Here is a 12698-nt window from a genome sequence, read left to right as displayed (position 1 = left end):
GAGCTTCAATATCTGATTTCGTAACTTCACCCATTGCTACTAAGGCAAATAAAAGAGACAGGGAAGACCTGCTCTGATACCACCTGACGCAGTCGGAATGATCGGATTGATAAACTAGGTTTACCAGCAATAAACCTAAGCAAAGATTCTGGAGTCCACCAGAGATAAAAAGAGAATAATCTCAAATTTATTGATAAAAGATAAATAGATGCGTTCTGCAGCCTTAAGGCGGCTTATTTATAAGAAAATAAACCCTAGGGCGACTAACAATGAAACCCTAAAGCCCATGGGTAAAAACAAAAACAACCCGAAAATAACTAGGAAAATCAAAACACCGGAAAATAGAAAAATGCAGTTTTGAGGCCCTAAACGACCCCGAAAGCCCGAAAAAGGTCACAGGTCGTAGCAAAAAGAGTTTGATTTCTGGCGCGATTCCCTTTCCGGAAAGGTAAGGTGCGTCCCAAACGGACTCCGTGGAGCTGTTTCGCGTCTACTAGTCACTTTTCGTTTTTCTCCTTTAGCACGATCCAATTGTTCTTCAAATTGGGCAGCCATCTGTTCTGCATCATTTTCTTTTCCTTTTCAACCTTCTGCTTCTTCCCTTGACAGAACATGTGGGTAACAAACAGTCAAATAAGGGATCCGATAAGATATTTTTATATTACTTTTTAATAAAAGGCACCAATAATTTAGCTAGTGGAATCTGATTGTTATATTAAAGTACTCAACAAGAACAAGTGAAGTGATAAAGAGACTGAGAATGGTACGATGCATCAGTGCTCCTTTCTTCCTCTCTCTATCTCATTATTCCCATAATTTTGTTTTTTTGTTTTTTTTATCTCTTTGATCTCTCTTCTGCAATAATTTGTATCTTGCAGTCTCTTCCTCCATTCAGTCGTAAGCTACTGACAGAGTTTAAATTTCTAAGTGGCTGCCATGAGCACACAGTTGGATGCTTCTTCTTCTTCCTCGCCCTCCCCTTACCGGTGTACGTATCATGCATTCTTGAGTTTCAGAGGTGAGGACACACGTAAGGGATTTACAGATCATCTTTACAGGGCCTTGGAGCTCGCAGGAATTCACACGTTTAGAGACGATGATGAAATCGAGAGAGGAGCAAATATCGCAGCAGAGTTACAGAGATCTATCCAAGAGTCGAGGGTATCTGTGGTTGTGTTGTCTAGAGACTATGCTTCATCAAGGTGGTGCTTGGACGAACTTGCAAAGATCATGGAACGTAGGAGAAATGATGACGCACACGTGGTTATTCCAGTGTTTTACGATGTAGATCCTTCCCATGTCAGGAAGCAAAGCGGGAGTTTTGCTGAAGCTTTTGTTAGACATGAAGAGCGCTTCAAGGAGGAGATGGGAAAGGTTGCCGAGTGGAGAAGAGCGCTTTCTGATATTGCAGATCTTGGTGGAATGGTTTTAGGACAACGGTAATTACACTCAATCATAAGATCTCGTTTTCCAGCTTTGTTCATTCATTACACTCATTCATAACAACTCTTGTTCTCAGCTTTGTTAATTTGGTCTTATTTTAACAATTAATTTGGCCATTTGCACTGGGAATGCTTATTGGAATTTTTTAGATTTTTGTTTTTGTGTTCTTTCATCTACCTTTCACACTTTTCTTTGAGAGCTTATTATATAAACTGTTTAATGTCCTTTATATATATCTTTAGTTAATGCAGTCTTCTATCAGAAAAAGAAAAATGCTTTACATATGTATGGCTTATATCTATAATTTGTAGGTATGAATCACAATTTATCCAAGATATTGTTGAAGAAATCAGAAGTAAATTGGATTCCAAAGTCTTAAACATTGCTCCGTATGCAATTGGAATAGATGATCGTGTGCGAGGTATAAACATGTGGTTAGAAGATGGGTCAAATGATGTTGGTGTGGCTGTGATCTATGGAATGGGTGGAATTGGCAAAACCACTATTGCCAAAGCTGCTTATAACTTGAATTTCCATAGATTTCAAGGTAGCAGCTTTCTTGCTGATGTTAGAGAAACTTCAGAACAGCTGAATGGTTTGGTTCGCTTGCAAAGAAATCTTCTTTCAGACCTCCAAAAGGGGAAAACAAAGAAAATATACAACATTGATGAAGGAATACGAAAGATAAAAGATGCTGTATGTTGCAAGAAAGTTCTTATTGTTCTTGATGATGTGAACCACTCAGACCAATTTAATGCAATTATTGGAATGAGCAGATGGTTTTTTCCAGGAAGTAAGATAATCTTAACAACCAGATACGAACATTTGTTAAAGGCTCACGAAGTTAACACAATGTTTAAGGTTCAAGAGTTGAATGAGCATGAATCACTTGAGCTTCTCAGTTGGCACGCCTTTGGACAAGCCCATCCTATTGAAGCTTACATTGATCTTTCAAAACCTGTTGTAAAACACTGTGGAGGGATTCCATTAGCTCTGCAAGTTCTGGGATCTTCTTTGTCTGGTAGAAGTATAGATATATGGCAAAGCGCATTACAGAAGCTATGTGAGATTCCACATGGAGAAATTCAAAAAATTCTTAGAATCAGTTTTGACTCTCTGCAAGATGATCATGACAAAAACTTATTCCTTCATATAGCATGCTTCTTCAGAGGAAAGAAAAAAGAGTTTTCAATTACAGTACTGGGCGACCTTAAATTCTACGCAGTGATTGGAATTCAAAATCTAGTTGATAGATGTCTAGTGAAAATTAATGAAGACAACAAGTTGATAGTGCATCATTTGCTTCGAGACATGGCAAGGGGAATTATTCGTGAAGAATCACCTGAGGACCCTGGGAAACGCAGTAGGGTGTGGCACAAAGATGCCTTCAATATTTTGAGTAAAAGAACTGTAAGAAACATAATCTGCATGTGTTTGGATGAATTATAAATGTGTTCTGTATCCCTTACCAAATATTCTGGTTTTTTTAGCAGGGTACTGGAACTGTTAAGGGCATCATACTTGACCTTTCTATGTTGATGCAAGATGAGTCTTCCAAAACATTATTTAGTGGAAGTAACAGCAAACGACATCGTGTTGATGATTATGATGGAAATTGTTCAGGACGGCGTCGACTTAGTCTCTTCACCTGGCAATTATTTAGTTTTTCCTCAGCCAACACGACTCCAGCATCAGATGAGGTTGACCTCAAAATAGAGGCATTCAAAAAGATGCACAACCTTGAAGTTCTCCTACTCAATAATGTACATTTCAGTCAAGGCTTTGAAGATTTTCCAAAAAACTTGATATGGCTGTCTTGGCGAGGATTCTCTTTAAATTCAATACCAGCCAGTTTGTATTTGAAAACTCTAGTTGTTCTTGACTTGCGGAATAGCAGCCTGCAATGTGTATGGAAGGGAACCAAGGTATGAATAATGTCTCTCTCCTTCTCACACACACAAATTTAGTGAACATTATTGTATTCTAGAAACTTTATGCATTCATAGATGCTAATAACTTAATTATCTCTTGAACAGTTTCTTCCAAGTCTGAAAGTCCTTAATCTTAGTCATTCACATGGCCTTTCAGCAACCCCCGACATATCAGGACTCCCTAACCTTGAGAGATTGATTCTAAAAAATTGTAGAAATTTGATTGAGGTTGATGAATCGATTGGAGACTTGGAGAAACTTGTTTTCTTAAATCTAAAAGACTGCAAAAATCTGATGAAGCTTCCAACAAGAATCAAAATGTCAAGTTCTCTTCAAACACTTATTCTTTCTGGTTGCTCAAAGCTTGTGCGTCATTCTAATATGGTTGCAACAAATCAGTCACTCTTGACAGCTAGTGATATGAAGAAAGACGATTGTTTATCACCTAACTTGTGGAAATCGTTCTTATCATGGGCAGTACAAAGCAGAAATATCATACCAACCAGTTTCTCAGTATCAAATTTACCACGTTCTTTACGAAGCTTAAGCTTAGCTGACTGCAACCTATTAGAGATTCCAGGTGATCTTAGTATCCTCTCCTCGTTGAAGTATTTAGACCTATGTGGGAACCCAATTCAGAGCCTCCCAGAAAACATAAGATCTCTTAGTAAGCTTGAGACACTTATGTTAGAGGAATGCACAGAACTCAGAACGCTTCCAGAGCTCCCACCAAGTCTCCAGAGTTTGCTTGCAAGTTCTTGTAAATCATTGAAAAGAATAACAAATTTACCAAACTTGTTCAAATCATTGGATACAGATTTTCTGGATTGCAAGAAGTTAGTTGAAGTTGAAAGCTTGTTCACTATAAAACCATTGACAACCACTGACATAGAAATGATCAAAGATATGGGACTGTTCAATTTTAAATCCATTGGAAGCTATGCTGAGGTTGAAATGATCAACTACATTACAAATACAACCAAGAAGGTCCCCATCCAGGTTCTCTCCTTCCTCTCTCACTCATGTATCCTTGTTTTAATTATAATTTGTATGATACAAATGCTAGCTAGCTGTTTGAATAATTAGCTTGTAATTTTTTGATAACATAATCATCAATCTCCATGAAACAGGTGTTGTCTGAATGTGGCATATCTAGCATTTACCTAAACGGAAACGACATTCCAGATTGGTTTCGCCACAGGAGAATGGGCAACTCTGTGTTGTCTATTATAGTACCTCCACATCTTAATCATAGAATTCGAGGCTTAAATGCATGTGTTGTATATGCACGACGCCCAGATATTGGTCGTTCTGCTAAATATCAAAACTTGTTTAAAGTCAGCAATGAGACCAAGGGTCTCATGTGGACCTATTCCCCTATCACAATAGGTATTCCAAAGGAGAATGAAGACATGTTATGGCTAAGCCATTGGAGGTTTGGAGAACATGATCTGGGAGGGGGAGACGAAGTACGTGTTTCGGTTGAGTTTGGATCCGAGCTTGGATACAATCTAAATTTATGGACAAAGGAATTGGGAATCCAACTTGTGTATGAGCAGGAAAGTAGTGAAGATGGAAAGAAACACAATTTCCTTGCTGGAGATGTATCAGTGTCATCCTCAAGTTACCAAATGTGGACGGGAAAATACTTTCTTTGTAATAACCTGAATCGTGCTCAGAAAACACAATTCAAGAGTAGCCAGGAAAACCCATCTCATCTTGATTCTGACAAAACCAAGAGCCCCTTCCTTTTCTTGTTTGAGCATGATGATGTTTCACAGGCTGATCATTGATACTTAGTTCGAAAAAAGATAGAGGAAAAAAGGTCAGTAGTAATTTGCTGTTGTAATTTTTTAGTTTTTTTCTTTTGGACTGTACTGTGGTAATCTAATTTTCTCTCTTTTTCTTTTTCATATACATATTTCAGAAAAGTCTCTTTTTGAGTCGCTAACAATGCCTAATTTGATTCTTGTTCGTCTATATTATAGGGAACTTTTAATTTTACATTTGGGGATGCTTCAAGGTGGCTCTGCTGGAAAGATTTTGAGTATATGCAGAATAAATTGCTCTGCTAGATCCAAATATATGCAGAATAAATTGCTCTGCTATATCCAAAGATCTGCGGTTGGATCAATGTTCTCCAAGTTTTTTGTGTACCAATTCACAGGCATTATAACTTTTCTTGTTTTCCTATTATTTGAGCTGTTTGTATAGGTAGATTATATTTGCAGCAAATACTACATCTGCAAATAAACATTGTATCAGTACAATTACCATCAACAACTATTTTGTTTGATCCTGCTTTTTGGTCCAGTAAATATATGTTCTTTGCTCACTCTTCCTCACATTGAGATAGGAAATGCATTCCTCAATTTGCTATCATCCATGATGTTTTATTGACCTTTTCCAACATGTCACTATGGTGTTATCTAGTGGTGATTTTGCAAAGCTTGTAGCTGCCGAACAGTATATTATGTGGCACTCGTTCAAAGTGGCTTTCTTTCCTCTTGTTAATATTTATGGAGCTTGTGATGATTCAAAAGGGTACAGGGGGAGTAGAAGTTGACCATAATGTTACACAAGGCCATACAGAAAGCAATTAATTCATGGTTGTTTCTCTGCCCATGTAACTGAGGTACGTATTAGATGCTTTATTTGGTTTGAAGTTGGCTTTGTCTCAAGGCTTATCAAATGCCATAATGGAGGGTAGTGATGGTGTAAACTTGATCAAGGAAGGTTAAAGGTTTGAGTACTTGCTCATGGTCTCATCTTCCAAGAGTAAAAACAGTGTAGCACACCACCTTTGCTCCTCAGAGGTTGGGACTTGGGAATAGAGGGGGAACAGAGTTTTACATGCGATGGTCCAGCTTGGTTAAGAACTCTGGTGGAGCAATCTGATTTAGCAAGCTAATTTGGTATCTTTTCTCCTGGCCCAGTGATTTTGTCTCACTTCCGGCTAGGTTTTGATGAGACTTCGTTCGCACGCCGACTCAGTTGTAAGTACTCACCACTTACACTAATCATTTTTTTCTGGTTGAATTTTGAATTTTGGCAGGAATTTGTGGATTTATTAGTATCTAGCTCTTATAGCTCCCTCTTCAAAACCTTGGCTTACCACAGAGATCGAGCTCGAATTTTTTTTATATTTTATTTTTATTCTTTGTAGTTTGGGGTCGTCAGCTTGGTGTAGGAGTTGTTTGTGGATGACAAGGCGGTGCAGCAGCGGAGGGATTCGGCGCGATGGCGTATTGTTGCGGGGCGGCGGCGTGGTGGCGAAGGGGCTCGTTGGCGGTGGGAATGGTTGCCTGCTGCACTTGCTTTTTGCTGGGGGAGGTGGTGTTTGGGCCGGGCCTTTGTTCTTGGGTCTCTCTGGTGGTCTTTTGTTTCCGGTTGCTTAGTTTTTCTTTGTTTGTTTTTAGTTGTTGTCTTGTTGAAAATAAGTCCCTCCTCTTGTGAGCGAGGGTTTGGTTTTGGGTGTTTCTGTGTAGCATCGATGCCATTGTTATGGTGTCGTGGTCGTTCTGCTGTGTCTTGGTTTGGTCTTTTGTCGGTGCTTTCTGGTTTTCAACGTGATGGTGAATCACCCTTACACGTGGTCTGGTTGTTTTGGGACGCGCTGTCTGAACGGGTGAAAACAGTTCATCTTAATGTTGGTGGCTGGGTTGTATCGGTACAGGTTTGGTTGTTACTCATTGTAGCTCGCGGGTATGGGCGTAAAATTTGGTTAGGGGTTGGACATTTTTGGCTCATGGAAGTCACTCATGTTGATGGTCCCGTAACTATGGATCCAATGCTTTGTAATCTGTTAGGTTATTAATAGAATCTTCATCTTCTAAAAAAAAAATTAAAAAAAAAAACGAAAAGGCAAACACCTAGACTACATGAGAGATCAAACACGAAGACAAATTAAGATAAATTTTGTAACCACAAATGAAAAAAGTTCAGTCAATATGTGAATAGGTAGGAAAGTGAGATCCATTTCCTATCAAGCTTGTTTCATTTTAGGCACATATGACTTAAAATAGAGTTGCAGTTGTTGGGTAGTGAAATACTTTGCTTCACGCGGCGGAAGCATTGTTATACAAATCTTTTTCGTCTTCTAGCTAACAAAAGCTTAAACTTGCAATACAAAGTTGTAGCTTAGAACTCTTGGTTTCAGTCCTCGTCTCAAACTTCTTAGTATTTGGTCCTGCAAAACAACCTATGATAGGGTGGGTTGAGTTCAACCAGTGGCTCAATAGGGACATAAATCTCTAATCATGATTAACTGACAGAATGGAACTAAGTGATGCACAATTATGTTATTAAACAATACTTTGTAAATAATAATCACAATGATGCATGGATGATAGAACTCCACTTAGATACCCGTTAGTCAATATAGCGAAACAAGTGAGTCTACATATCTCATATCATGTGCCTAGCACCATTTGATTTAGTGGATGGTAGCATTTCCTTTGTAAGTGAGATCAATTAAAAAAAAATAGTGGGTTCTCAGAGTGTGGTAGATTATTCTTTTTTGGGATTGAGGGTAAGACTAGTTCCCTAACTACATCGTTTGCCTTCGAGGAACTAATATCTAGACCTGTAAATGGATCGAATTTAGAGTGGATCAACCTAAATTCAAATCCGTTTACTAATAAAAAAAATTCAACCCGAACCTGTTCCGTTAACCCGGCGGATCGTGGATAGCTCGATCTAAATCCGTATCTGTCGGATTAATGGATACTCGATCCGCTAATCGGATCCGTATCAAGGGCCGTAGGAACTCGCTTGGCAGGAATTAGAGCCGGTTCAATGGTCACTAATTCACATCAAGAGGCCTAGAGATCGAGGAATTAGTCAATCAAGCTCACCATAATTGCGATCAAGCTAATCATGTAGTGAACCATGCTTGTATTTCCCACGAATATTAAATCGGGGTTCTAGCCCTAAAATCTAAGGATGACATCCCCTAAATTTTAATCTAGACTTATTAAAACACATACCCAAGAGTTGACAATTCCTAAGCATGCATTCTAATCAATTATCACAAAACATAAGTATCCGATAATTAACAAATTCCATATATAAATCAAATTAAGCATCTATTACATCAAATTTGGGCTAAGGCACACAACCCTAACCCCCAACAAAGTCTACTCACAACCCATAATCATAGACATCAAAATTACAAAATTCAAATAGAAAAGAGTAGAGAAATGTAGGAGAAAACAAGAATAGTCACAAATAGCTAAAAAACTAGCATGGCTAGTCTTGATTTACAACTCCCACAATTGCACTTTCAGGGTTGTTGTTCGATTAGAGGATTCGAACTTTTATCACTTGGTGATTCGTGTTCTGATTTGAGGTCATCGGTGATTAGGTGCTTCTCAAGGTGATTTGGATGAGTTGTTGGTGAGAGTGTAGTTCGGTTCTGTATAGAAGACACAGTAGGATTCTGAGGTGAGTAATCTCACAATGTTCATTTACGAACGAAGTTACCTTTATTGTTTTGAGAGTTATTTAGTTAACTGCAAACTATAGTTAGTATTAGTGGCATTCCTGAGTGAAGGACCACGTATATATATATATTTACGTGAAATGTGTATATTCTTATGGGTTAATGGGTGATTTAAGCAATAGGGATTGATGGGTTTCATTCTATTGTTTTGAGGCTTGACTTTTCGGGAGACAATGTGTTAGGAATTGGGAATTTCTATTGTATGAAAAGTGTCAAGATTTGGTGTGAGTTGCTTTGATAAGATTTGAATGTTTTGATCTAACGACCGGGGGTCTGAAGATCTGAGAGTCACAGGTGGTGATTTCTCCTTTTGATTTGATTTAACATTGTTGATGCCCAAAAATCCAGCTATCAGGCCCAATTCATTTCTCGAGCCCAATAAGCAAATTGTAACGACAATCATCATGCCACACATGTGGACCCCAGCCACATTCACGCATTTGGGGCTTGCAAGAGCGGGTGTGGTGTGGAAGGTAACGGAAAAGCATGAGGCCCATTATTAGTTTTAGGCTTGTTGGTAATTTCGGACTTGGAGACCGAAATTCAAGCTCAACAGCCCAATTCTGATTATGGGCAAGTGAAGAAGAAAGAACCCAAAAACCACTCAATTACAACAAACACTTCTCTTTACCCAATATATTCAATTATTTTCCTTAAACTAGACATCTCAAGTACTATATCACCTTCTTTTACACACAAGCCAATTCTCTACCCGTAACTCCCCTTTTTCCAGCAGCAAATCTTGGAGCCACAATTCCTGGATTACAGCAGCAGAATTTCTGGAGTCACCGCAGCAGCAGGATTCCTGGGATTACAGCAGCAAGATTTCTGGAACAGCAGCAGACCTAAGCCACCACCACTCTATAAATCGATGGTTATAGCTGCTGTGAAAGGAGGCACAAGCTAACTACAAAACAGCCCAAGCAACTCTCCCACTAGAAGGACAGAAGCCACAACAACCCAGAAACATCAAGCAAGAGATCAAGCCCTATCTCTGAATCCCTAGCCATCAATTCCTCCCAATCAACCTTAACCCAAAACCCAGAAATCATACCATTGCCGGAATCTCTTCTTCTGAAACTCATGCTTTTCTAGCTCCCATGCCACGCACATCTTGTCAAGCCTTTACTAAAATTGCACACTAATTCACTGCCGTGAACATGGAGAGGAGCTGCCGGGAGTAACACAACAGCAAGCTTCCTAGGATTCTCAATCCTTAGAAGTTTGCTGGGCCTAGTCTTCGCTAACTCAGATAAAGGGGACAAGATTTTGGGCTCGGCTACGGTAATCTCACTGCCGTACAACCCTGATCAAAAGCGCCTCTACAAACATTTTGGATCCAGTGTGACTTGCTTAATGTTTTGAATCTGATGACCGGGGGTCTAGAGATTCGGAGGTCACGGGGTGACATATCCTTTTGATTTGGTTTAACATTTTGGGTCCAGAGCGACTTGCTTAATGTTTTGATCTGGCGACCGGGGAGGTATGATGATCGGAGGTCACGGGGTGACATCTCCTTTTGAGAGTTGAGTAACATTTGGTCCTGAGTGACCGCTTTGAAATGTTTTGATCTAATGATCGAGGAGATCTGAGGATTCGGGGCTGCTGGGAGTGACCTCAGGCATATATATCGGGACTTCACGCCTTTGGCCGGGTGAGTGGATACGATCAGTTAGAGCTCTAGTCTGTTGCCATTGTACATCATGGGGAGTAGCGGGGAGCTACTTGATGCTCATGAGTACGTGTTTTAAAAGAAAGTTTCGGGGATTCTTTCTTTTAAATGTCCAAGTGGGACTTGTGGTCATATTGAATTGTTAGAGTTTCAATTAATATTGTAACATCCCGAACTTGAAATTTATCGGTTTACTTGGCATTTGGACGGTAAACGATCTTTACTTTCACTTTTACTGACGTTTCGGTACTTTTAGTGGCCATAAAAGTTGACTTTGTGATCGGGCCAAAATTTGAGAAAATTTTCTTCATGAAAGTCGTAGAGGATGTCAAAACCGAGCGCGTGCATATGTGGCACATTAAAATTAGAGTTGTAGCGAAGAAGTTATAAGGGTTGAAACGTAGTGGCAATTTTGTAATTTTGGGGCTCATTTAGATATAAGTGGAAGTTTCTGGGGAAACTTGAGAAAGTCTTGCGTACGGCAGACGTAAAGTACACGTGGTACGGGCTGACCAATCAGACCCTTAAGCAGGGGGGTATTTTGAGTATTTCACTTTTAAAAATCAGGGGCATTTTCGGAATGAAGTAAAATTTTTGTGGGTTCTGATTGGGCAGCCGCACGGCCACGTGGTGCGGCTGCCGTAGGTAAGAATTTTTCGGGGAAACTTTCCATATTGGGATTTTCATTTCTGGAAATCGAAGAGAGAGAGAGAGAGAACTCGTGAAGAGAGAGAGAGAGATGGCCGACAGTAGGCTTCCCGGCCTCATCGGCGACGTTTCCGGCTAGCCCCGGCCGTGAAACCGGACTTTTCTGGACCGCCTCATCCTCCCTGTGGCAGCGGCGTGCAGTATTAACGGCGGTAGAGGGCGCAGCAATTTAGCCCCGTCCGATTCGCAGTTTTCCGACCGTTTTAGGCGGCGCCACCGTCTGGGATTTTTAGCCCCGTCCTCCATGGTCCTAAACCACCAACTCTCTTGCTCCAATTCAGCCGGAGGAAGGAGAATCGAAGAAATCCCCGATTCTAGGGTTGAAATTTCTGGGTTTTCTTCACTGGCCGATTTTGAGTGTTTAAAGGTAAAATTGGAACCCGTTGCAGTTATGAAACATGCTTAGAATGTTGAGATGATTCAGTGGTTGAAATTTGGTGGCCGGAGGAGGTGTTGGGCGTCGCATGAACAGTGCCGCGCGTGAACAGTATTGGCGTTTAAACAGTAATTTAAATTCTATTTTTTTAGCTAGTTAAATCCTATAATTTTTGTAGAGGTTGAATATGTGAATTTAGTTGGAATTGGAGAAGTTTTTAATCGATTATGAATTTCTGAAAATTTAGGATTTCGATTATCGATTTACGAGAATCCGACCGTCGGGTATCTCTCGGTTCTGACTTGGAACCTTTAAGATAATGAATTGGTATTAGAGGTAAAATTTGGGTTGAATCCGAGAAGAAGTGGAGAGATGATTTATGAGGATTTGATTTTGGGAATCGTATTTAATTGTTGAATAGTTATTCTCGGAAAATTATTGTGTACAGGGCGACGTACCGAGTTATTGCTCGATGAAGGAACTCGTATGCGTGATCGCCTGAATAGTACTGAGTGGACTTTTGTTTTAAATAATGATGCATGCGTTTATTTTCTTGAATTACTGCTTTATTTGATTAACATATTACTTTTTGAGCATATGAATTGATTTCGGAATTTGATTTCGGTTTATCTCGTGGATTTGCTTTCAATAATGATTTTCAGAGATTGATTACGATTTATCTCGGTTATGACTTGCGGATATTAATTTGTTATGCTCGGATTCGAATTTATAATTTATGTTGATTTTCGACGAATTATTTTTCCGAGGTGATTTCTGGAATTTCATATTTATTTTCATTCGTCGATTTGAGATTTCTGAAAGAGTTTTCGAAATGGGATTTCGATGGAATTATATTTCTTGTTTATTTATCGACTTTCGGTTTCGGCATTGGGAATGCCTTATTGATGATTCTTGATTCGGTTTTGTTTCTGAACTGCGATTTATAATTTGATCTCGCCTATTTGTTATGATTTTGAGAATATTTTGGCGTGCGGGGCTACGTCATTGGAATATATTTTTTTCTCGTGAGATATTGGGGAAACTTTATGGATTTACTAGTTTTCG

The 12698-nt window shown here is 39.4% G+C and overlaps 2 protein-coding genes across 5 annotated transcripts in view; one reads left to right on the top strand and one right to left on the bottom strand.

Annotated features, from left to right (window-relative positions):
• Positions 1-727: 727 nt before the first annotated feature.
• Positions 728-5676, top strand: LOC133709766 (disease resistance protein RPV1-like). Of its 4 annotated transcripts, none has more exons than XM_062135626.1 (7): positions 728-763; positions 879-1439; positions 1755-2853; positions 2934-3368; positions 3480-4373; positions 4505-5199; positions 5363-5676. In XM_062135626.1, exons 2-6 carry the CDS (start codon positions 937-939, stop codon positions 5165-5167), a joined length of 3594 nt encoding a protein of 1197 aa, XP_061991610.1. In that variant the 5' UTR covers positions 728-763; positions 879-936; the 3' UTR covers positions 5168-5199; positions 5363-5676. The 4 variants fall into 4 exon arrangements, 3 of the variants coding, with proteins under 3 accessions (XP_061991610.1, XP_061991611.1, XP_061991608.1); XR_009846366.1 differs by lacking the exon at positions 728-763 and having other exon boundaries at positions 770-1439; positions 5363-5456; positions 5491-5676; XM_062135627.1 differs by lacking the exon at positions 728-763 and having other exon boundaries at positions 770-1439; positions 2937-3368.
• Positions 5612-12698, bottom strand: part of LOC133711592 (cyclic nucleotide-gated ion channel 1-like) — a 30744-nt gene continuing 23657 nt past the window's right edge. The window contains exon 7 of the mRNA XM_062137697.1: positions 5612-5617. Coding sequence (XP_061993681.1) covers positions 5612-5617 — 6 coding nt within the window. The remainder of the gene's footprint in view (positions 5618-12698) is intronic.

The sequence above is a fragment of the Rosa rugosa genome, chromosome 5 (genome assembly GCF_958449725.1).
Source record: "Rosa rugosa chromosome 5, drRosRugo1.1, whole genome shotgun sequence".
Lineage (NCBI taxonomy): Eukaryota > Viridiplantae > Streptophyta > Magnoliopsida > Rosales > Rosaceae > Rosa > Rosa rugosa.
Note: the sequence above shows the minus strand (reverse complement) of the source record. Positions and strands in the feature narration are given on the sequence as shown.

Bases quoted from the DNA above. Each gene is read 5' to 3' on its own strand.
- LOC133709766 (XM_062135626.1), top strand. From the start codon at position 937: ATGAGCACACAGTTGGATGCTTCTTCTTCTTCCTCGCCCTCCCCTTAC. The intron at 1,440-1,754 runs GTAATTACACTC...TATAATTTGTAG, and splicing joins GGAATGGTTTTAGGACAACG to GTATGAATCACAATTTATCC. The intron at 2,854-2,933 runs GTAAGAAACATA...TGGTTTTTTTAG, and splicing joins ATATTTTGAGTAAAAGAACT to CAGGGTACTGGAACTGTTAA.